This window comes from Anabrus simplex, chromosome 4, assembly GCF_040414725.1.
Source record: "Anabrus simplex isolate iqAnaSimp1 chromosome 4, ASM4041472v1, whole genome shotgun sequence".
NCBI lineage: Eukaryota > Metazoa > Arthropoda > Insecta > Orthoptera > Tettigoniidae > Anabrus > Anabrus simplex.
Window position 1 is genome coordinate 343266045 of NC_090268.1, and position 23017 is coordinate 343289061.

Sequence of the window (23017 nt, forward strand, 5' to 3'; positions counted from 1 at the left end):
AATTTCGATGTTCCATTTTACTCTGCCAGAGACAGAGGAACGGATCTCTTCTGGGCGATCTATGACTGAATTTGAACTACTTTCTCAGCTTTACACCATATGTCTCAGAAGAAATATTTTACATGTAGAAATCTTACAGCAACGGGTGTCCACATGGAGATATTTAAAACTGAAATTAAGAGGACTGCTATTAGAGAGAAATATCTACTTGTAGATTGACACATTGTTGTTTCGTAAGGTACATTTTAATGACCAAACGAATCAAAGCGGACATAAGGAAGCGGCTCGTGTGTTGTAGGAGGAGGGACGAGCACCCACTCGCTACAGGAACCACACTCTGCTGCCCCAGATGGAAAGTGAGTCTGGGTCACGGAGCCTGCACTCAAGAGGACGACACGGACATAAGTAGTGCGTGACTGGGCTCTTGTCGGCATCTTCTGTCCGAACTTCCAGAATTTCTATCATGGCGTAATAGTTCTACTATTGTCTTCTCTACACGCAGACTAGTTCACATTACATTGTCATTACCAGAGCTCGGATTTATATGAGAAATACGTGTTTATTGGTATGCTGTAGTGATAAGCTTTGTAAGTCATACCTTCAGAGAAAATTTGACAAGTATTTGATAGTGCATATACGTAAATACATATACCAGAAGAAAGTTAATATTCTGAATTAATGCAAAGTGAATATTTTACTTGTAGACTAGCATAGTAATATCACCTGCTATTCTTCTGTTATCACATAAATAATGGTAATTAATACCTACAATCTCTGCAATCAACTGGGTATGAATTAATTTTAAAACTAGCTTCCATCTGTATAATATGCTTGTTGTGAAATAATATTACGCAGTTCAGATTACAAGTGAAACTAGGGAATCCTCGAGAGTTGTCATACGATCATAGCAAATCCAGTCAGTACCAGGTATTGTCATCTCGTGGTTTCGTGGTTTCCGATGTTCCGTCAATTTCACCTGAGAATTTCAGCTCAATTGCGTATTGATAGATGAAGAATGAAAGGACATTTTCATTGTATAAAATATCTTCACTGACAGGCGTAGAGGTTGAACCAGCTCACGTTTCTTCGATATTTGAATGCATCTTCTAACATTTGAGTGTGCATACATATTCAGGTCTAGTAATTATCTATTTCTTCCATTTTCAGAAGAAAATATTTTCGCCTGCAATTCATCCATCGGCTAACATGTTACGAACAACCAATAACTCATCTGTAATATGGGCCATCTTACATCTACTTTCTTTTTAGCCTTTCCCTTTCCTGCATACGTTAATTACACATAAATTACGTACAAACTCAAGATGAGTTCAAAGAGACTGAAGAGCTATTTTTAAGACTTCGTAGTCTACTTAAATTCGGAACTCTTCTAAAGCGATTTTTCTTTATGCTTATTGATCAGTTGGTCACCTGTCGTAAAGAAATATATTTGAACCGCGAGGCTACAAAAAGAATTAATACAGGTAGTTCCCCCGGTAAGTCTGTAAGATATAGAATAATTCATCAAATTATTATTTTCAAATATATCGAGAGAGTTGGCTGTGCGCTTACGGGCGCGCAGCTGTGAGCATGCATTCGGGAGATAGTGGGTCCGAACCCTACTGTCGAAAGGATTGTTTTCCATGGTTTCCCATTTCCATTTCCGGCTCCATGGTTAAATGGTTAGAGTACTGGCCTTTGGTCACACGGGAATTTTAACAATCATTGATTAATTCCTTTGGCACTGGGGTTGGGTGAATGTGTCATCTTCATCATCATTTCATCCTCATCACGACGCGCGGGTTGCCTACGAGCGTCAAATCAAAAGACCTGCACCTGGCGAGCCGGACTTGTCCTCGGACACTCCCGGCAATAAATGCCATACGCCATTTCCTTTTTTCTTTTCCACACCAGGCAAATGTTGGGGCTGTACCTTAATTAAGGGCATGGCCGCTTCCTACTCACTTCCAACACTTTCCTGTCCCATCGTCACCATAGGACTTATATTTGTCGGTACGACGTGAAGTCAATTGTATAAAAGAAAAAAAAAGAAAAGAGGAATATTTAAAAATATTACAGTATGTTTGGGAGTGATGTTACTGCTGTGTGCATTCTAAATTTTGAAATATATCCGAACTATTGAGCGTAACTGAGTAGAGTGAATTTTCCAGTCCAACACGAGTTAACGAGACGAAATTTAAAATAACAAAAACAGACATGAATCGTCTTATATATTGTAAGAATGTAAGAGTACTGATCATGCTTACCACAAAAAGGGAGATCTCCTTGCCACGTGCCTGTTGGAGAACACACAATCGACGGTGTTCTGAAACAAAAATAAACCATAAATTAGAGATTGCCAAAAACGTTATAGTAAAACACACACGATCATTTAATACAGTTCTAATCTCAATATTTACTTTAGAGAAAATAATCACTAATGAATGAAAGTGAGAAATTTAATAGTTGAATTTCTTTCCTGGAATCTTTAATTTAAAATCTTCACTTATTAATAGAACGTCACTGTAAATTGAAGTCCAGCTGATGCACAAAAGTTTCTGTTTTTTTAATCATATTTAAGGGGCTAGGGGACGTGTTAGTTTGGAAAAAACATACTTTTAGATTTGTCGCACCACAGAAAAGGGTACTCCCTTTGAATTTGCCAACCCCGACGGGAGTAACTAGGGCTGGCTACACTTACGGCTTAGGAAAGAAGGAGGAGAAGAAGTAGTAGAAGAAGAAGAAGTCTGAGAAAGAGAAAAATAATAAGAAGAAACCCCTGTAGTGGGGGACGCAGAGGAAGAATACACTCACGGTATCCCCTGCTTGTCGTAAGAGGCGACTAAAACGGGTGGCCAAGGGATGATCAAATTAGAATCATAAGACTACTTGTAATTAGTACATCACCCAGGGGACACCATGGGTCGCCTTTACTTGCGAGTAGTACCACTATATTAGGTACACAATAGGTTTGTGATTAGTAGCAACAGCGTGTGAATCAGGATGGGGTTTACAGTACCCGTGTTTAGTACCACTACATGCGGAACACCACGGGCTTACGTTGCCTGTAATTAGTACCACTATATGAGCGGCACCGTGGATCTGCGTTGCCTATGATTAGTACCTACTATGTGAGGAACACCACGGGATAGTACGAGTCCTAGTGATTAGTACACCTATGTAAGGAACACCATAGGTTTGCGTAGCCTGTAAGTGGCGTCGCAATGTGAGAAACACCATAGGTCTACGTTACGTGTGCGTATTACATTACATGTGAGTAGTACCATAATATGTGGAATACCGCGAGTCTACGCCACTTTTGATTAGTACAGCAAAATGACAACTACCACGGTTCTACTTTACTAGCGATAAGTACAATTATGAGGGGCCGATGACCTGGATTTTCGACCCCTTTTGACAAAAAGCATCATCGATTCAGGATTGTGCTTTAGAAGCAGTGCCTTGGTCAGTAATGCTATTCTTTTACGATAGTTTCTAGAAGGTGGGGCATTGCGGATGGGATCCACTGATTGTTTTAAATTCATATCCTTCCATTCATTCTTCGTTATCGCGTTTTGAATTCTGGTCCATGGATGATTTTGGAGTTTTAAATTGTCATTACGTTTCGTCTCATTTCGTACCATTAGGGACCGATGACCTAGATGTTAGGCCCCTTTAAACAATAAGCATCATCATCAAGAATAAGAAGAAGGGAGTTGTTCGTTTTAACGGAAGATACATTTCTATCAGCACTTATTTATTTAGACTTCCGTATGTTAAACAACCTGTGACAAAAAAGTTCGGTAAATGAAGTCAGAACGGTCGATCCGGCGACACACAACGCTGCACCTATGTAGCAGCAGGTTTTGACCACCTGCTCCCAACGTTGTTCAGTTGAGCATCGTGTGTGTGCCGTGTAAGACCTGTTTGACACAGTGCGTGTTTAGTGCGTTGGTTCTGAACTGCGAACTGGAACATGAACGACCAAAAGATCAATGTACAGTTTTGTTTTAAGCTTGGCAAGACACCGAAATAAACGCATGCGATTCTGGTACGTGTTTATGTAAATCAAGTACTGTCCTTGAAGTGTGTGTACGAGTTTTCTAGAAGGCCGGGAAAGTGTTTCTGAGAACCCCGTAGCGGAAGACCGGCGACCGCCGTCAGTGACGAAAACAGTGAGAAGGTGAGGACATTAAACACGAACGATCGGCGATTAACTGTGCGCATGATAGCGGATGAACTGCAGATTAACCGTGAATCTGTGCGGCAAATCGTTACCCAGAAGTTAGGGAAGAGGAAAACGTGTTCTCGTCTTGTGCCACATCACTTGACTGACGATCAGAAACAGGCATGTTTAAAGGGTTCACAGGATTTTGTCGAAACGCCGGATGCTACGCCAAATTTCTTGAACTGTGTTGTCACTGAGGATGAAACCTGGTGTCTCAGGTACGACACTGAAACGAAACGGCAAAGCATGGAATGGCGTTCTCCGGGATCTCCTCGTCGGAAAAAGGTCGGAACCGAAAAGTTACGCACGATTTGACGATATTCCTGGCATCCAGCGAAACGTGACGAGGCTTTTGAACACCATCCCAAAGGAAGCCTTCTTGCAAAGTTTCCAGGACATGTATCGCCGATCTGAGCAGAGCATAGTTATGGGAGGGGACTATTTCGAAGGACAGTCGTGCATTGTTCATCTATGTTGATAGTACAGGACTATTCACCGAACTTTATTTTCACAGGTTGTCTGTTAAGCTAGGCACGTACAGGATATGACAATACGGTACATCCAAGCTTTCAGGACACTTTCCTAAGACGTTGCAGACGAAAAGATGTTAAGCGGACATGGGTCCTGAAACGCTTTTGTTAGAACCCATTTTCTATATAGTACATTGATAATGCGAAACACACAGGAACAGAACGTACCAGGACATCACATGGAACTCTTTCTTACATGTACCCTCCGTTAGCATTGATACATGCATCCACCCGCCGTTGCATTGAATCCCGGAATAGCAAGGAAATTGTTAATAATAATAATAATAATAATAATAATAATAATAATAATAATAATAATAATAATAATAATAATTATTATTATTATTATTATTATAAAAATATTATTATTATTCTTTCCCTATCGCTTTTCCCACACCTGTAGGGTCGCGGGTGCGAATTGTGGTGCAAATGTGGATTTGGCCCTGTTTTACGGCCGGATGCCCTTCCTGACCCCATCCCTATATGGAGGGATGGGGGATGTAATCACTATTGCGTGTTTCTGTGGTGACTGGTAGTGTAGTGTGTTGTGTGAATATGAAGGGGAGAATGTTGGGACGGGCACACACAAACACCCAGTCCCCGAGCCAAAAAGAAATAAGCAGAAGCGATTAAAATCCCCGACCCGGCCTGGAATCGAACCCGGGACCCTCTGACCCGAAGGCCAGTACACTGACCATTCAGCAACTACTTGGATTATTATTATTATTATTATTATTATTATTATTATTATTATTATTATTATTATTATTATTATTAACAAGTACATCGCAAATGGGAAGTATCTCGGTGGCAATGGCCACTTACAGGAGTGTAATAATAAAATTAAACATAATTACCCAACAAAAACAAACAAACAAACAAACAAACAAACAAACAAACAAACAAACAAACAAACAAACAAACAAACAAACAAACAAACAAACAAGAGGACAACAAGCAATTCTATGTAAAGGAAATATTACAAGAAGTACTACTAGTTTAACATTCTAAATCCAACATCATCATATAAAAATTCATGCACAACTTAAGTATTTCCAGAGCTTAACACTACGGCTTACAATACTAGTGGTTGAGCTTACTACTAGCTTAACACTACAAGTGATAATAAAGTAAGCTTAACACAGAACTACCCAACAACAATAACTGGAGTACAACAAGCAATTCCACGGAAAAGAAAAAGAACAAGATGCAGACAGTCTTCGTGCCTGTATCGGTGCTGACGGAGGGAATTTTTAACATTTCATTTAAGAAATAATTTTATGTGGTATGCTGGTATACGCTGTTTCTGTGCAATTCCCATTATGAATGTTGTCCGGCTCCATTGCTAAATGTTTAGCGTGCTGGCCTTTGGTCACAGGGGTCCCGGGTTCTATTCCTCGCAGAGTCGGAAATTTTAACCATCATTGGTTAATTTCCCTGGCATGGGGGCTGGGTGTATGTGTTGTCTTCATCATCATTTCATCCTCATCACGATGCGCAGGTCACCTTCGGGTGTCAAATAAAAAGACCTGCACCTGGCGAGCTGAACCCGTCCTGGGATCTCCCGACACTAAAAGCCACACGCCATTTCATTTTTCATTGTAAATGTACTACGTAGAGTTGTAGAAAATGAGTTTTAACGTGGAAATACAGCGTTTCCGGACCCACGTCTTTATAAAACACAAACTGAAGCTTGGTTTTTCTACATCCGGTGGTTTTCTCTATACAGGATGGTCGGAAACAACGTGAGCTGGATATATGAACATTAGAGGGTAGGCCATACAGATAAAAATTTGGAAGAAATAATCTGATGTTTCGCGCCGTTGCCATTTTATCAGATGATCAAATTAGCCAATCAGATTGCTTCACGGGCGTGTTCAAATGGACTTTGTGAGGCGGTGTTAAGTCTGCACGTGGCTTAGAGTGTTGTTTCTGACTACCCTTTATAACACAAAATGCATGCATAAAAAGACCACGCTTTTTCTGTTCTTTGTTTTATTTTGTATCTTTGCTGGTACGTGAATATCTTACATACTACCTAATTTCATAAAAATGCATCCTTATACACTACATTAGATGTCTTGTTGTCTGTGGCAGGCACAAACAGATTTTCTGCTTATCCAACATGTGAGAAACAGGAATCTTTCAAATTGTTACCTTAAGAGTGGACCGTTAGATCCTGAGCCTTATTGATAATCATACTATAAGCTAATCTCACTGGAAATTGTAAGCGTTTGAAACAAAATGGCAAATCATTTGAAATCAATGGAAGGTATGGAAACCAATTTTACTTTTTCTTTGCCGGATAGGATTACTGCCTCAATGATATTGTTAAGGAGCTGTTTCAGTAAGTATCTGCTTTATATTCGAGAATTACAGAAAATACTCACAGATGTACTCAAGTAGAAAACTGTTATAGACCTGAGGTCACCATACTCCTGCCTGATGAATCATACATGGTATATAAAACCACGAAGTACACATCACAGCCTTCTAGAGTACATTCTCTCTCCGATCCTCCCATTACACTCTCTCATTTTAATACATTCAACGACGAAGTCGACCACTTTCAACCGCCACATCTCCCACACCACCACAGCTACTGACACGCAACCACTACTGTGCACGATGGGAGACTCGAGGCTGCTACCACACACAACCACCAGTGGTCTGTGATGCATAGTTGTGGATGCAAGGTGAAATATACGAGCACACGCGTCTATTTATATATATAGTCGGCCACATTCAGCCCCCACATCTACCACACCACAGCTGCATACGAACGACCACGTTGTGAGACTCGCGGCTACTACCACACAAAAACCCCAGTGGTCTACGGTGGATAGTTGTGGCTGCAAGGTGAAATATTCGAACACACACGTCTATTTTATATGTAGTTGGTCATTTTCAACCCCCATATCTACCACGCCACCACAGCTACTGACACGGAGTTACCATAGTGTACGATGGGAAACTCAAGGCTACTACCACACATAAACACCAGAGGTCTGCGGTGGGTAGTTTTCACTGCAAGGTGAAATACACGGAAACACACGTCTATTTATATATATGTATAGATTTTTAATCTTCAACGCGTGAACAATATGTTCTGAAAGTATGGCCGTATTATGGTTATAGCCTGTATGTAAGAACATCATGATAAAATACAATATATAGCGCAAAATACATAATAAATAAAAACACAAGAAATCTCAATGCAAAAAAACGGATTGGTAACAAAATGAAATATAAATAAAGAAAAGGGAAATAAAAAATGGAGTGAAGAAATAAATATAAGATTCAAAAGAAGAAATCATGATGATTTCTATTACCGGTACCAATAACTTCTATGATTGGTGCCAAGTTGAACAAATTATGCCAATAAAGTATGTGCCGATTCTGATCGTAGATTCAAACACACAATATACAGAGTAGTTCAATAAGGATGTATCCTACTTTATTGTTATTAGACAGTCATAACTGAAACTTAAGCCAGCTTGTAATAATCGGTCGAGTTACTCTGCACATCATATGACATTTACAATTTGCAGTTTTATTTTGTGTAAACTTCCAAGTCGTGTATTTCTTTCACGAATGTCTTTGTTTCTAAGAACAATAGATTCATGTGTCAGGCTACGTATGCGATTTTTGTAAGATTTTTTCTTTACATATCTTTCGGCAGCTTAGGATTCTTGTCAGCCTTTCCGGATTTCCTGTATCTCAGTGGACAATGCTGTTCTCCACTCTTCAGCTCACTTTACGACAGTTATTCTCACTCTTCCCGGAAGATCCTTTATTCCGTGCACCCAGGTCCTGAACTTACGTTTTTGTTAAACCATTCTCTCATATGCACCGGTAAAATCCTCCTTCACTTACTCACGGAGTGGTATATTTTCGAGTCATGAGAGTCTACCTGATATTCTGTAGGTAGACATTCCAGTATGATAAATGGAAAATATGAGACGGCGATACTTCAGAGAAAGTGAGATTTTCAAAATTAGAGTACAGATTTGCTTTTGACTTCAGCCGATATTCACCCTCAGAATTTTGTCGAGGGCCGATGATCTTTCGTAGGAATTTTCTTTTATTTTTTCAATCCTTTCTATCTCACAATGGTGAGTGAGAGCCTAGCACTCAGCAGCATATTCCGTATATTATTATTATTATTATTATTATTATTATTATTATTATTATTATTATTATTATTATTATTATTATTATTATTATTATTATTATTATTATTATTATTTCCGGCTCCATGGCTAAATGGTTAGGGTGTTGGCCTTTGGTCACAGGGGTCCCAGGTTCGATTCCAGGCAGGGTAGGGAATTTTAACCATAATTAGTTAATTTCGCTGGCACGGGGACTGGGTATATGTGTCGCCTTCATCATCATTTCATCCTCATCACGATACGCAGGTCGCCTGCGGGTGTCAATTCAAAAGACCTGCACCTGGTAAGCCGAATTTGTCCCCGTGCACTCTCGGCACTAAAAGCCATACACCATTTCATTATTATTATTATTATTATTATTATTATTATTATTATTATTATTATTATTATTATTATTATTATTATTATATACATTTCCATTTATTTACAAACAACCTCCTGTGGTTACAGGCTGCCATTAAAAGCAAGGGATATAACATATCTAATTTTATCTACAGACTACAGTTCTAATAATGTAAGAAAGCTTTAAATGATATTGGAGATATGTTACACAGTATAGTTAGTGCGGTTTTTCAGTGTTGTAGATTTGGTGCCTCAGGATCTTGATGGATCCTTGGAGGACGAGAGTCACAGTTTCGGGGATGAGCTTCATTGGAAGTTGGAAGCACTTCCACGTGGCGACGAAGAGACGAGGTACGGTACCACAAGCTCCCACTATTATCCCTATTATTTAAATTTCCTGAAGGTGGTATTTAGATTTGTTAAAAGGGATAGTGGGGTTTGTATTTTTGAATGTTTTCTAGATTGACCTCCTCTGGCTGACTGCTATGGTGCTCGAACCTGACAGTCGGATCTAGGATGAATCCCTGAGAACTATTGTCTATAAAGCCTATGCTCTGCGAACTGCTGTTTATGGCCAGTCCGTTTTATTATTATCATTAATCATCTCTCTACCATGTTTGAATTTTGATGTTACGAATTCTTGGAGAGTTGGTTGAATAAGTTTGCACATACTTTTCTGACTTCGTTGTGATTTTTATAAAACTTTTCTCGAGGAATAAACGAGAATAAATCATATCCAAAAGGTGTAACAACTTGAATGAATCTTAGGTGAGGTATAAATTCTTCCTCCGTGCCTTTCGCCAATTACTGGGGGTCGGTTTTATGCATGAATTGAGCCCAGTTTTACTGCCAAATGTCTCCCTGCCGCCAGCTCTATGTGGATGAATGTTTCTGGGACTGTTTGTAGTGTGATGAATCAGATGTAAATGAAGATCTGTGTATTAATACGAATACAAACTCGCAAACCCCGAGTTGAAGGGATTAATTAGACATGGTTATATTTCCGGTTGGCCTGGTCGGGAACTGAACCCAGAGGCTCCTGAACCAAAGGCCAACCAAAGGCTGACCGTTCAGCCAAGGAGCTGTACAATTGTTTCATATAACATCTCAGATTTTTATTGGGTGAATTTTGATTGCTGGACTACAACGCTCTTTATTAAATACTGGACGATGCCGTCTTAAAATTTCGTGAATACTATCGAGATGCTCACAACGGAGCTCGGCGTCAACAGAACTTCCCTTTGAGACCATTCCGAAATGACCACAATTTTTGAAATTCCACAGAAAGCAGATAATGACAGATTGCCAAAAACGACTTTAACGAATTACAGATTTTATTTCCACGCAAGGTATCCACTACTTTCTCTTCTCATGATTACGCAGAAGGAGTCACCTTCCATTGCATGTCACAATGGATTTCCAGAACAGATATGCAAGGCGATGTTTGAGAAATTGTTTACAGAAATCAGCTCGTTGCTTGGCTAGAATTGATAAGATGCTACTTGACGACTTAATTACCTTACGGCGGATCGGTGGTAAAGCTGAGCTACTATGCCATTGCAAACAACGAGACTTGGCGACAATTCACAGGTGCTGGCAATGGACTATTCTTCTAGTTCGGTGAATATAATCTCATTTTCTATAACATCTAAGTTGTTCATGAGGGTTCTCTTACATGTTGACATGGTATAGTATGCTTTGGAATGGTATGTCATGCTCAAACTTCCACTCACCTCACGATCATAGGTACAGCAACCTAATACATTAACCTTGATTAAAAATATCAGTTATTAACAGAATATATATGGATAATAATAATAATAATAATAATAATAATAATAATAATAATAATAATAATAATAATAATAATAATAATTGAAAATCATTGGGACAAACATTTCATCATCACCAAGACAATACCATGCAATAGACCAGATATCGCGTTACTTAGCAAGACCAAAGAAACCTGAAACATCATTGATATTTCTATGATAATTTGATATATCATTGATAGTTCTCATAACCTGCAGACAAAACACAAAAGAAAATCTAAGTGCACCGATTTGTTGATAGAAATGAAATCAATGTGGAGAATCAAGAAAGGTACCACAGTGTCAATAGTATTAGCACTGTGAGCTTGTATGTTCGCATTCAGGACTTAGAGGGTTCGAATCTGACCGTCCGCAGCCCTGAAGATGGTTTTCAGTGGTTTCCCATTTCCACATCATAACACCATGGCCGCAACCTTTCCAATTCTAGCCCTTTTCCACCTTTCCGTTGCCGTAAATCTTCGATGTGTTAGCGAGACGTTAAACCATTAGCAAAGAAAAAAGTGATAGCAAGCAATGATCTTATTCCAAGCATATTGCATAACCGTGATAGCATGTGTACCGGGCGGTACACCTCCACGCCGCTAGTTTAAAAATGTGCGCCACTTGAAACTCCTCTGCTGGAGGAAGTCTGAACTTTATCTACGGTATTAATTTTCTACTTTATCAGAAGATGTCACTACCTGGAAATTTTGGAGTTTTTGAACTGTGTCATTTTCGACGTATTTTTGTTTTGCTTGTAGTAAGAAGTGTGAACTTTCTCTTCTAGAGGACACTACTGAAAAACTACAATGCTGCACCCTAGTGCGACGTGAAAGAACTATTTTTTGGAGAAATTTTTATTTCAAAAGTTTGTTTCTTGTTAAATTTCTTTCTGTTATTGTTTAAGTTGGCTGTATACCCCTCTCTTTCCCCTTGTTTTGTATTTAGCCAATCCCGAATTTCTTTTATTAATTTCTGACCAATCGGATGTATCTTCCCCCAACTTGAATCTGTTGCTGTATCCTACCCAATAAAGAGTTTGTGGGAGGGTGTTCTCATTCCCCTAACGCCTCGAACTTTCCGCGAGAGTATATAAACTGCTGATTTTAGGGTCTCCGGGCCACTTCTGTTCCATCTTTTCGTGTGTAAAGTACATAGCAGGGGGCGGGAAGCGCCTCTTTCTTCGGCGGCAGTCAACAACCAGGTAATGGCCGATTAATTACTTCTTTTCTTGCTTGCTCAGCAGTTTAACTCTCGGGGCGGGTCCGAAGTTTTTCCATTATGTAACCTTCCTTAAATGTAAAGGAACTTGTATCTATTCTATCTTTTAAACTACATATTGGGATAGAGAGTGCTTAACCTTCTCGAGCTCCCACTCATATTGTTTTGAGGTGAACTTGTTTTCTCAACCTATTCTTCCTTAACATTATGTAAATTTGTCAATTTCTAAAGTCACCTCTTTAGTATGGGATTAGCCCTTGCATCAGTGGCCTAGAGCCAAATTAGGTTTTGAAACAAATACATTAGGAGTGCAAATCGCCTCCTCTCAAATTGTTGATTTAGAGGTCATGTAATTAACCCTCTTGTCATTTAACAGATCTCAGTAGGTTGGGTATTTTACCCCTGTGTATATGTCCTGAGAGGACAGCTTGAAAGTAGAATTAGGTGTGGCCTTTGACAGGCCTGAATTTTGAGAGCAAGTTGCTCTCTTCCCGAAAATTTTGTTTTCTGCGCGCCTCAAGGAGGCCTTACTGCGTATTTTGGAGCAAGTGCTCCTAGGTATGAATGGGGTTCTCCCCTCTCTGTTGACACTTGTGTTTGGGGTAAAACTGAGCTGATTGCTCAAGGATTGTGATCGCGGGGCTCGAAGCCCAAATCCTGTAAATACTGTAATTGTACTTTTGTTGCCTTGCTACTCTGTACCTGCCATACTTGTTATTTCTTGATTTTGAAAAGAAAATATAACCTTGTTAAATTTTAAATTCACTTTAATTTCGTAGCCTGAGACCTATTCACCACCCCGCACCTTCTTTCACCTCTAACTACCACGGAAAACTCCGTAACAAGTGGTAGCAGAGCGTGGTTGAATGGGTCTCATTTTAGCCCCTTTTGACGGCTAAACATTGCTTTGATTACAACTTTAACTATTTTCTCAGTTGCTGGAATTTTTTTGATTTTTTCTTTTTCAAAATTGTTCTGTTATCATGCCCGGCCCTCGCGATGATCTCCATCTTAACTATTTGCGCAAGGAGGAGTTGATATATGAGTTAACTATCAGAAATGTGCAATCTGGAGGCACGGTTGCGATAGACTCCAACAAGCTTAGAGAGTCCCTTGACTTGCCCATTTCCATCCCCGCTTTGGGAGAGAAAGAAATTGACGACTCTCTTTCCACGATCGTCGAGAATATTACTGGGCTAGCATCTGTAGTTAGTTTTTTTGATGAAAATGATCCTTCTCCTAATCAAATCAAACGTGTGCAAGCCAGGCTGTTTCATTTTTCAAATAGAGTTAACGATCTGTTGTCTCTAAAGTTGAATGACGTTCAGAGGAAGGAAGCTAGTACGCTGCTTGAAAATATTTCTGAATTATCTAGCAAGGTCACTCAATTGTTAACTGGGGAGGTTCCTCCAAAAACTGATCAACCCGTCACGATGAATGTAGGTAGCGAGGAAGAGCCTCCTAAGGGAGAAGTCAATAGGATAACCGTTGCTGCTCAAACTATCTCTGCCCCATTGGACAACGAGTCTGAACGCCGTAACTCATTGAATAATATACGTTCTGAATTAACTTCCTTGCCACTGAAACCTTTATCTACTATGTCACCCGGGTTCAGCAGCTTGCCTCATCCATTGGCAATGTTGCTCAGAGGTATATCGAAGTTTTCCGTTAATACCACCAGTGAAGTAATTTCATTTTTAAGATTTCTAGTTGAATTTTAGGATCATGCCCTTGTGTTTTCTCTTTCCCCATGTCAAATTTTGCAAATCATCTATCCTTATGCAATTGGTATTCTCTCCGACAAAATAGTAAGAGCCATAGCTGAACAGTCATCTATTGAAGATTTTCACGCACACTTGCTTGCAAATTTTATTCCCGCTCGCGCGAGGTCATCTCTGATTCAGAAGTACTATTATCGTGTACAGTGCTTGGATGAAAACTTGGCTGATTTCATACAGGACATTAAGTTTTATACTAGGGTGTTTGCTCTTCACTTCCCTGAGGATCAGATTGTACAAGCCATTGTGGAAGGTATCTCACCATCCTATAGGTCATATTTGTGTTTCGCGGCGTGCCCGCAAACTTTCTCTGAACTTGAAGCATTGGCCGTCTCAGCGGAAGGAGTTAGATACGCCGATTCTTTGCGTGTCGCGAAAGAACCCCCTCCTTCGTTTAGTAATCGTCGGCCTCCACCTCGCCGACCAGTCAATCCCCGTAAATGTTATGCTTGCGGGTCGCCTGACCATCTTCGCAATAAGTGTCCACTGATCAAGTCGAGTGGGACAAGGAATGGGACTGGTTCATCACAAGGCTGTTTTAAATGTGGGGCTTTCTCACATATCGCCAAAAATTGCCCAAATTCAAATAGCACCCCCTCCTGCTCAACTTCTGGTGCAACTTCCAACAAGAATCAAAAGTGACTAGTGGCTTCGGCTGAGTCAACTAAACCATCTTCCCGAGACTCAGCCCCGGGTAAACAGGTTGTAAATTCAGGGAACGATCAGTCTTCAAATTCGTCTTTTGAATGCCCTAAAGAGTGTCTTAGGATTGCGGCGGGTTCCCCCGCGCCTGTTCCTTTTCTTAAGATTGAGTTAAATAATGAACCTGTAACAGCTCTCTTAGATTCAGGCAGTGTTTGTTCGATTATTTCGGCTGAATGGTATTCTAAATTGAAATCTGTTTGTAAACTACCTGACTATGTCTCATCTCCTGTTCAATATGTTTCGGCTAATTCATCTCCATTAGAAATTCTAGATTCTTTACATGTCAAAATTCGTATTTTTAAATTTACATGGAAAATTAAATTGTTTGTGGCCAAGCACTTGTCTTGCCCCATTATATTGGGAGCTGACTTCATTTCCTACACTGGTCTTGTGCTCGATCTCCAGAGCAGGTCGTGCACATTCAAATTTGCGTCCAATTGTAAAATTCCCTTGTTAAAGTGTAATTCTGTATCATGTTCATCTATTTCGCCTACCCAGGATGAGATGTTGTTAGACCTTAGACATCTACCTGAGGAGCAGGCTGATAGTATTCGTAAGTTGTGTCAGTCGTTTCCAGAGGTGTTCTCTGATACTCTTGGTGTTACTGACCTTATTGAATACAAAATTGAGGTCACGGATTCGATTCCTGTCCGTTTTCCACCTTATAGGCTATCTCCACCTAAAATGAAGGCTCTGAAAGAAATCATCGATCAGATGTTGAAGGATGGTATTATTAGGCCCTCTAAGTCGGCGTATTCGTCGCCTATTTTTCTAGTCCCGAAACCCCAGGGGGGCTTCAGGCCTGTCATTGATTATAGGGCTCTCAATCGGAAGGTGGTGTTGCAATCCGTGCCCCTTCCTGACCTTCATTCTTGTTTTCCATGGTTTCGTAAGGCCAAGTTCTTTACTATCTTGGACTTGAATCAGGCCTATAATCAAATTCCCCTTGCCGAAGAGTCTAAACATCTTACAGCGTTTGCCACGGACTGGAACTTATACGAATACAACCGCGTGCCTTTCGTGCTCCCCACGGGAGCAGCTGTACTCACTAGGCTACTAGATAGGGTCTTCTCCGACATCAAATTTGAGTACTTATATCACTACTTGGATGATGTCGTCGTATTTTCAGAGACTTTTGAAGAACATCTAGATCATCTGCGAGAAGTTCTCGATCGCCTTCGTAAGGCTGGGTTAACTGTCAAGTTGTCCAAGGTTGCCTTTGCTAAGCCCTCTATGTCATTCCTAGGGCATATTGTGTCACCTGATGATGTAGCAGTCGATCATTCTAGAACACAGGCCATCCGTGATTTTAAACCTCCCAAGGACATTAAAGGTATCGCCAGGTTCATTGGTATGGTGAATTTCTTCAGGAAGTTTATTGCTAACTTCGCTAATAGAGCGGCGCCCTTAAACCTTCTTCGTAGGAAAGGCATCAAATTCGAGTGGGGACCTTCTCAACAAGCCGCTTTTGAAGATCTTAAATTAGCTCTCTGTAATGCCCCTGTACTTGCTATGCCTGATTCCTAAAGAAATTCATTGTCCAAACCGACGCGTCGTTGTCAGCAGTAGCTGCAGTCCTTCTTCAAGAGACTGAACTAGGGAGGCGACCCATCGCCTATGCATCTAGGACCTTGTCGGCTCAAGAAGCCAAGTATTCTATCTACGAGCTCGAAGGTTTGGCAGTCATATTTGCCTTAGAAAAGTTCCGTCTCTATCTTGAACATGTCAAATTCGACCTGGAGACAGATAATCAAGCCTTAAGCTGGGTCTTAGGTAGGCCGCGTCGTACTGGCCGTACAGCCCGTTGGGCCATCCGTATTTCTGCCTTCCAATTCGATGTCAGGCATATCAGAGGTACCGAAAATGTTGTTGCTGATGGACTCAGCCGTATGTTTTCCAACGACGTCGAGACCCATGAACCGGTCGACAGTTCATCACTTTCCGAGTCCATACTATCTGATGTTAATGCCATCTTAACAGATGCTCCCATGCTCTTTAGGGATATCGAGAAATACCAACGTGAAGATCCGACGCTGGCTCCGATAATGGAAACCCTTTCTTCTGGGGAACATGTTGTCCCTTATGTTCTGAGGAATGGTGTTTTATGTTGCCCATCGAGGCATGATAAGATGATGAAGGTTGTCGTTCCAGCTGTTCTTGTGCCTATGATCTTCAAATACTATCATGAGACCCCATTAGGGGGGCATCTTGGAATCTTTAAAACTCGTGAAAAGATTCGTGAAAGGTTCATCTGGAAAGGTATGGACGGTGAAATCCGTGAACTAGTAAAAGCTTGTAAATCTTGTTTGCTTAGTAAACCAACCATGTCCACCAAGGTAGGCCTTCTGTCTTCGCATCAAGCGTCGCGCCCCATGGAACGCCTGTATATTGATTATGTAGGACCCTTCCCCCAGTCAAAGGGAAATGCCAACAAGTTCATCTTTGTATGCGTAGATGGTTTTACAAGATTTTCCTGGTTATTTCCGACTAAGCTGGCTACCGCTCAGTCCACCATTACTTGCCTAAATTCTATTTTTGCTTCTTTTGGTCCGTGCCAATATATTGTGTCTGATAATGCTAAGGCGTTCACATCAAATCTTTTTCGTAAATTCTGTTTTGACTTGTCCATCTCTCATGTAACTACTTCTGCTTATTACCCTCAACCATCTCTGGCTGAACGGGTTAACCGTAATCTCAGGTCCGCGCTTATTGCCTATCATCATGAAGATCATTCCAGGTGGGACACGCCCCTGCATTGGTTAGCTTTTGCTTTGAATTCGGCGGTTCATGAATCACATAAATTTACTCCAGCCTCTTTGATGTTAAAGTTCGTTCCCAACACGCCGCTCTCTAACCTCTGGTCTCTGAGTGACATTCTACCCGAGACAATAGATCCGGACAACATTAAAGATCTTTGGAAGAAGGCTAAAGCCAATCTTAAAGTGTCTCATGAAAAGGTTAGGGAAAGGTATGATCGTGGACGGAGACCCACCCCTTTGAAGGTAGGTGACCAAGTAATGGTCAAGAATTTTGTTCCCGCGGGCAAGCTTGCCCCCAGATTCCATGGGCCGTGCGTCATTCTCGATTTCCTTACGCCGGTTACGTTGTTATTAAGCAATCCAGCCACCGAGAGGATATTTAGGGTTCACTTGTCGCAGGTGAAACCTGTATAAATTCTGTGCTAACTTGCCTCATATTATCTTGAAAGGAATATGAAGGTTATATATATATTTTTTTTTTTGAGTTTCACTTTAAGGCTTTCTGTCCCTTCTATAGTATTTTGTTTTATATGTAAGCATTTTTGTGAAACCTGCCCCGAACCGTTAAACTGCCATCCTGTCCTTGCCACGGCCATTACCACGCTCCCGTCTCCTGCTCCACTCTATACAGTGGCTTAATTAATGCCATGGATATTTGCACGCCGCTGGCCCCTCAACCACTCCACAAGCCTGTGCCCTAGAAAAAAAAGATGATGGTCCAACAAATTCTGCCGCCTAGTTTTAATGTTTCAGTGCCCCCGCAGCCGCGCGGCGCCGTGCCGCGACTGGGTTAGAGGAAGGGCCCCCTCGGCCCCAGCGAGGACGACATGTGCACGTCGAGCCGGAGCCCTCCTCCCGGCCAAGGCTGATGTGCGGCGCACGACCTGCTACTTGCCCGCAGCCTGTATATGTTCACCGCGGGCGCGGCGTGCTTCAACACCACTGCTCCCCTCATAGTGCGGGCGAGCGGTATCTCAGGGTACTTGTGGGGTCCGAGCGGCCGCCTTTGGACGCAAGCTGCAACGGCCGGTCTGGCCATCCAACTTAACATCAACTATATGGACATTCCAGATCAACTTTACTACCTTTTCTTGGGTATTCTACTGCAATATTTGGTGGACTTAGAAAATTTTCCTCAACTTTAAAAACTAAAGTTTTCCTTCTGAATTCAACTTCTACAAACATAAAGACTTTACTTCGCCTGTCACAACAAAAATTTTGAAACTGAATCAAACCACATTAAGAAAATCCTATAAATATTTCTGCAATTAATCTCCATATCAACATCAAAACTTGAAACTTGTTTCCAAACAAATTGCCAGTGTCACCCCTGGAGGAACGTTTGGGGGGGGAGGTCTGTACCGGGCGGTACACCTCCACGCCGCTAGTTTAAAAATGTGCGCCACTTGAAACTCCTCTGCTGGAGGAAGTCTGAACTTTATCTACGGTATTAATTTTCAACTTTTTCAGAAGATGTCACTACCTGGAAATTTTGGAGTTTTTGAACTGTGTCATTTTCGACGTATTTTTGTTTTGCTTGTAGTAAGAAGTGTGAACTTTCTCTTCTAGAGGACACTACTGAAAAACTACAATGGTGCACCCTAGTGCGACGTGAAAGAACTATTTTTTGGAGAAATTTTTATTTCAAAAGTTTGTTTCTTGTTAAATTTCTTTCTGTTATTGTTTAAGTTGGCTGTATACCCCTCTCTTTCCCCTTGTTTTGTATTTAGCCAATCCCGAATTTCTTTTATTAATTTCTGACCAATCGGATGTATCTTCCCCCAACTTGAATCTGTTGCTGTATCCTACCCAATAAAGAGTTTGTGGGAGGGTGTTCTCATTCCCCTAACGCCTCGAACTTTCCGCGAGAGTATATAAACTGCTGATTTTAGGGTCTCCGGGCCACTTCTGTTCCATCTTTTCGTGTGTAAAGTACATAGCAGGGGGCGGGAAGCGCCTCTTTCTTCGGCGGCAGTCAACAACCAGGTAATGGCCGATTAATTACTTCTTTTCTTGCTTGCTCAGCAGTTTAACTCTCGGGGCGGGTCCGAAGTTTTTCCATTATGTAACCTTCCTTAAATGTAAAGGAACTTGTATCTATTCTATCTTTTAAACTACATATTGGGATAGAGAGTGCTTAACCCTCTCGAGCTCCCACTCATATTGTTTTGAGGTGAACTTGTTTTCTCAACCTATTCTTCCTTAACATTATGTAAATTTGTCAATTTCTAAAGTCACCTCTTTAGTATGGGATTAGCCCTTGCATCAGTGGCCTAGAGCCAAATTAGGTTTTGACACAAATACATTAGGAGTGCAAATCGCCTCCTCTCAAATTGTTGATTTAGAGGTCATGTAATTAACCCTCTTGTCATTTAACAGATCTCAGTAGGTTGGGTATTTTACCCCTGTGTATATGTCCTGAGAGGACAGCTTGAAAGTAGAATTAGGTGTGGCCTTTGACAGGCCTGAATTTTGAGAGCAAGTTGCTCTCTTCCCGAAAATTTTGTTTTCTGCGCGCCTCAAGGAGGCCTTACTGCGTATTTTGGAGCAAGTGCTCCTAGGTATGAATGGGGTTCTCCCCTCTCTGTTGACACTTGTGTTTGGGGTAAAACTGAGCTGATTGCTCAAGGATTGTGATCGCGGGGCTCGAAGCCCAAATCCTGTAAATACTGTAATTGTACTTTTGTTGCCTTGCTACTCTGTACCTGCCATACTTGTTATTTCTTGATTTTGAAAAGAAAATATAACCTTGTTAAATTTTAAATTCACTTTAATTTCGTAGCCTGAGACCTATTCACCACCCCGCACCTTCTTTCACCTCTAACTACCACGGAAAACTCCGTAACAGCATGCAATGATCTTATTCCAAGCATATTGCATAACCATGATAGCATGCAATGATCTTATTCCAAGCATATTGCATAACCGTTTTAAAATATTCAATCTGCTACATGTCACATCGTTCGTAAGTTCTTGGAGATGGAACATGCACTGCATCACTCCACCACATGAATCATCTGTAGAAGTTATTTGTAAATAGTTCATTAAATCTGTATATACAGTGCATCCTCCTTGTATATGCCACTGAAGAGGCACTCATCATGAATTATATAAATAATAATAATAATAATAATAATAATAATAATAATAATAATAATAATAATAATAATAATAATAATAATAATAATAATAATAATAATAATAATAATAATAATATAAAATACTTCAGAAGTATGAAATGTATACGAGAGAAAAAGTGGAAAGAAATAAAGAAAGAAAGAAAGAAAGAAAGAAAGAATAAAGCAAGGACGTAGGTATTAAGCAGGATTGAAAGAAAGAAAATTTGAACTGAATTGAATTTTGAATTTAATGATAATTTACATGACACTGAGGCTGAAAAGCCCCTTTATGTAGCGTCTTCATATAACCATATACATGTTTATAAACGCACTCAATAAATTATGATAACAAAATATTAACTTAAATATTACACTTAAAAATGAAGTCAAATACAGATAACAAATCCTGTAAAATGAGAACATACATTATGAAATAAGTAAGACAATGAAACAGTAAACCCATTAATTACTTTAGATCACAAGAATCTAAAGAATGTGAAACAAAAGCGAGAGAGAGAGAGAGAGAGAGGGGGGGGGGGGAAGCAAACAAAGACCTAAGACCTACAGGTTTTCGTGGATCAAAAACAAAATAATGTGATTTTTCAATAAACTTATGTTTACTGACTGGGGTTTGAACCACGGTTACCTTGGGGAAGCCGATAACTATGTAACTGTGCTATTCCGATACTCAGAAAAGGAAGGAATAGAGGAAGAAGAAGATCAAGAAGAAGGCAGAAAAATTAAGCGAGTAGCTTATAGAAAACGTGGAATCCTTTCATAGATCTTACGGCCACATAGTAAAAACTAGACTTCACAGAAAACCTAACAGTAACGGATCGCAGGTATCTCAATAACAAGTTTACGATAGAAGTGTTCTTCAGGATCATTCCGAAGAACAGCAGAATCAATGAACCGTCCACTCTTAATACGCCACAAAGAGAGGCAATACTAGTTTTTCATGGGCATTAAAGCTAAGTTACATTGCTTCGCGGAATTCAGGTTTAGTAGTTATGGACTGTAGCACAGCAGTTAACCTGGAATGAAGTGTGTTGAGCTTTAATGCCATGCATGTTATAATACAGCGGCCGAGATAACACCCTCTCGTAATGTGATGAGGTAATTGAAAACCTAGTTGAGAGTATAACGAAACCGTTGGTTGAGGCTACATTATTTACAAAACAAGTATCCAGAATACCTTACGATGTATAGTAGACCCTGTGATATTCGTCACTAACGGGACTGCAACATGGTCTACACATAAAAGGAGGTCGGATAATCCGTGGAACAGGTAAACATTTCTTATTAATAAATAGAACGAAGATTTATGGGCACCAAAATTACCCAAAATAGGCAGGACAAAATGTACTTAAAAATCGCAAAATAGACACCAAAATGGCAAAAATAGGCACTAAAAACCAACCCGAATATACCATCCCCTTGACACATAAAATTACTCAGCATCTGTGAATCATGGCACTTCGTGACAAGTGGTCACTAAAATTAGGAAAAGGTGAAAATAATAAGCTAATAATTATGATACAACTGAAGACGCTGTTATCTCTCCCAAACAATAATTATATCAACAGGTCACTTCAAATGAACTTTAGTCAGCTTATGCTACCATGCATGCTACAATGGACAACCAGATATTGTTCCAAATTTTGAACAGTAAAACTTTGCCTGTTGTCAGCTAATATATTAAACTGAAAAAATGACCTTTCACCTGAGATCGGAGGATGGTATGAAAGAGCAGCAATGGCCAAAGTATCTTTCCAGCTGGGATTCCTCTGTATTATACTGTGAAATTTGGCACTGATCTCATCTCCTATCGCTCCATTATGTTTTTCGGAGACGTCGAGGTGCCGGAATTTTGTCGTGCAGGAGTTCTTTTACTTGCCATTAAAACTACCGGCACGAGGCTGACGAATTTGAGCATCTTCAAATATCACCGGAATGAACCAGGATCGAACCTGCCAAGTTCGGGTCAGAAGGACGGCCAATGCCTCAAACGATCTGAGCCACTCAGCCCGGCCACTGTAATGATAGTGGAGTTATATACTCTTCAGAAAGTATTATTTCCTGTATTCAATAGACTTAACACGAAGGAAGAGAGTACAGTTCTAGAGACACTTGCTGCGCATCATACTATGTTTGATAAAATATTAAAAAAGTACTATAGAAGTCTGGCTCCTTGGCTGATGGTCAGAATGAAATGTAGTTTGATATAATTTATGATCTCACTGATTTAATGGAAAAATAGTTCAGCTGATAGCTGATATGCATCGGCCAGTAAAGATTTCTTTTTTTGCTAGTGGCTTTACGTCGCACCGACACAGACAGGTCTTTTGGCGATGA

The 23017-nt window shown here is 40.4% G+C and overlaps 1 protein-coding gene across 1 annotated transcript in view; it reads right to left on the reverse strand.

The window, feature by feature from the left end:
- Nucleotides 1-23017, reverse strand: part of fw (furrowed) — a 524942-nt gene that overhangs the window by 206328 nt on the left and 295597 nt on the right. The window contains exon 3 of the mRNA XM_067146533.2: nucleotides 2265-2323. Within this exon, the coding sequence (XP_067002634.2) occupies nucleotides 2265-2323 (59 nt within the window). The remainder of the gene's footprint in view (nucleotides 1-2264; nucleotides 2324-23017) is intronic.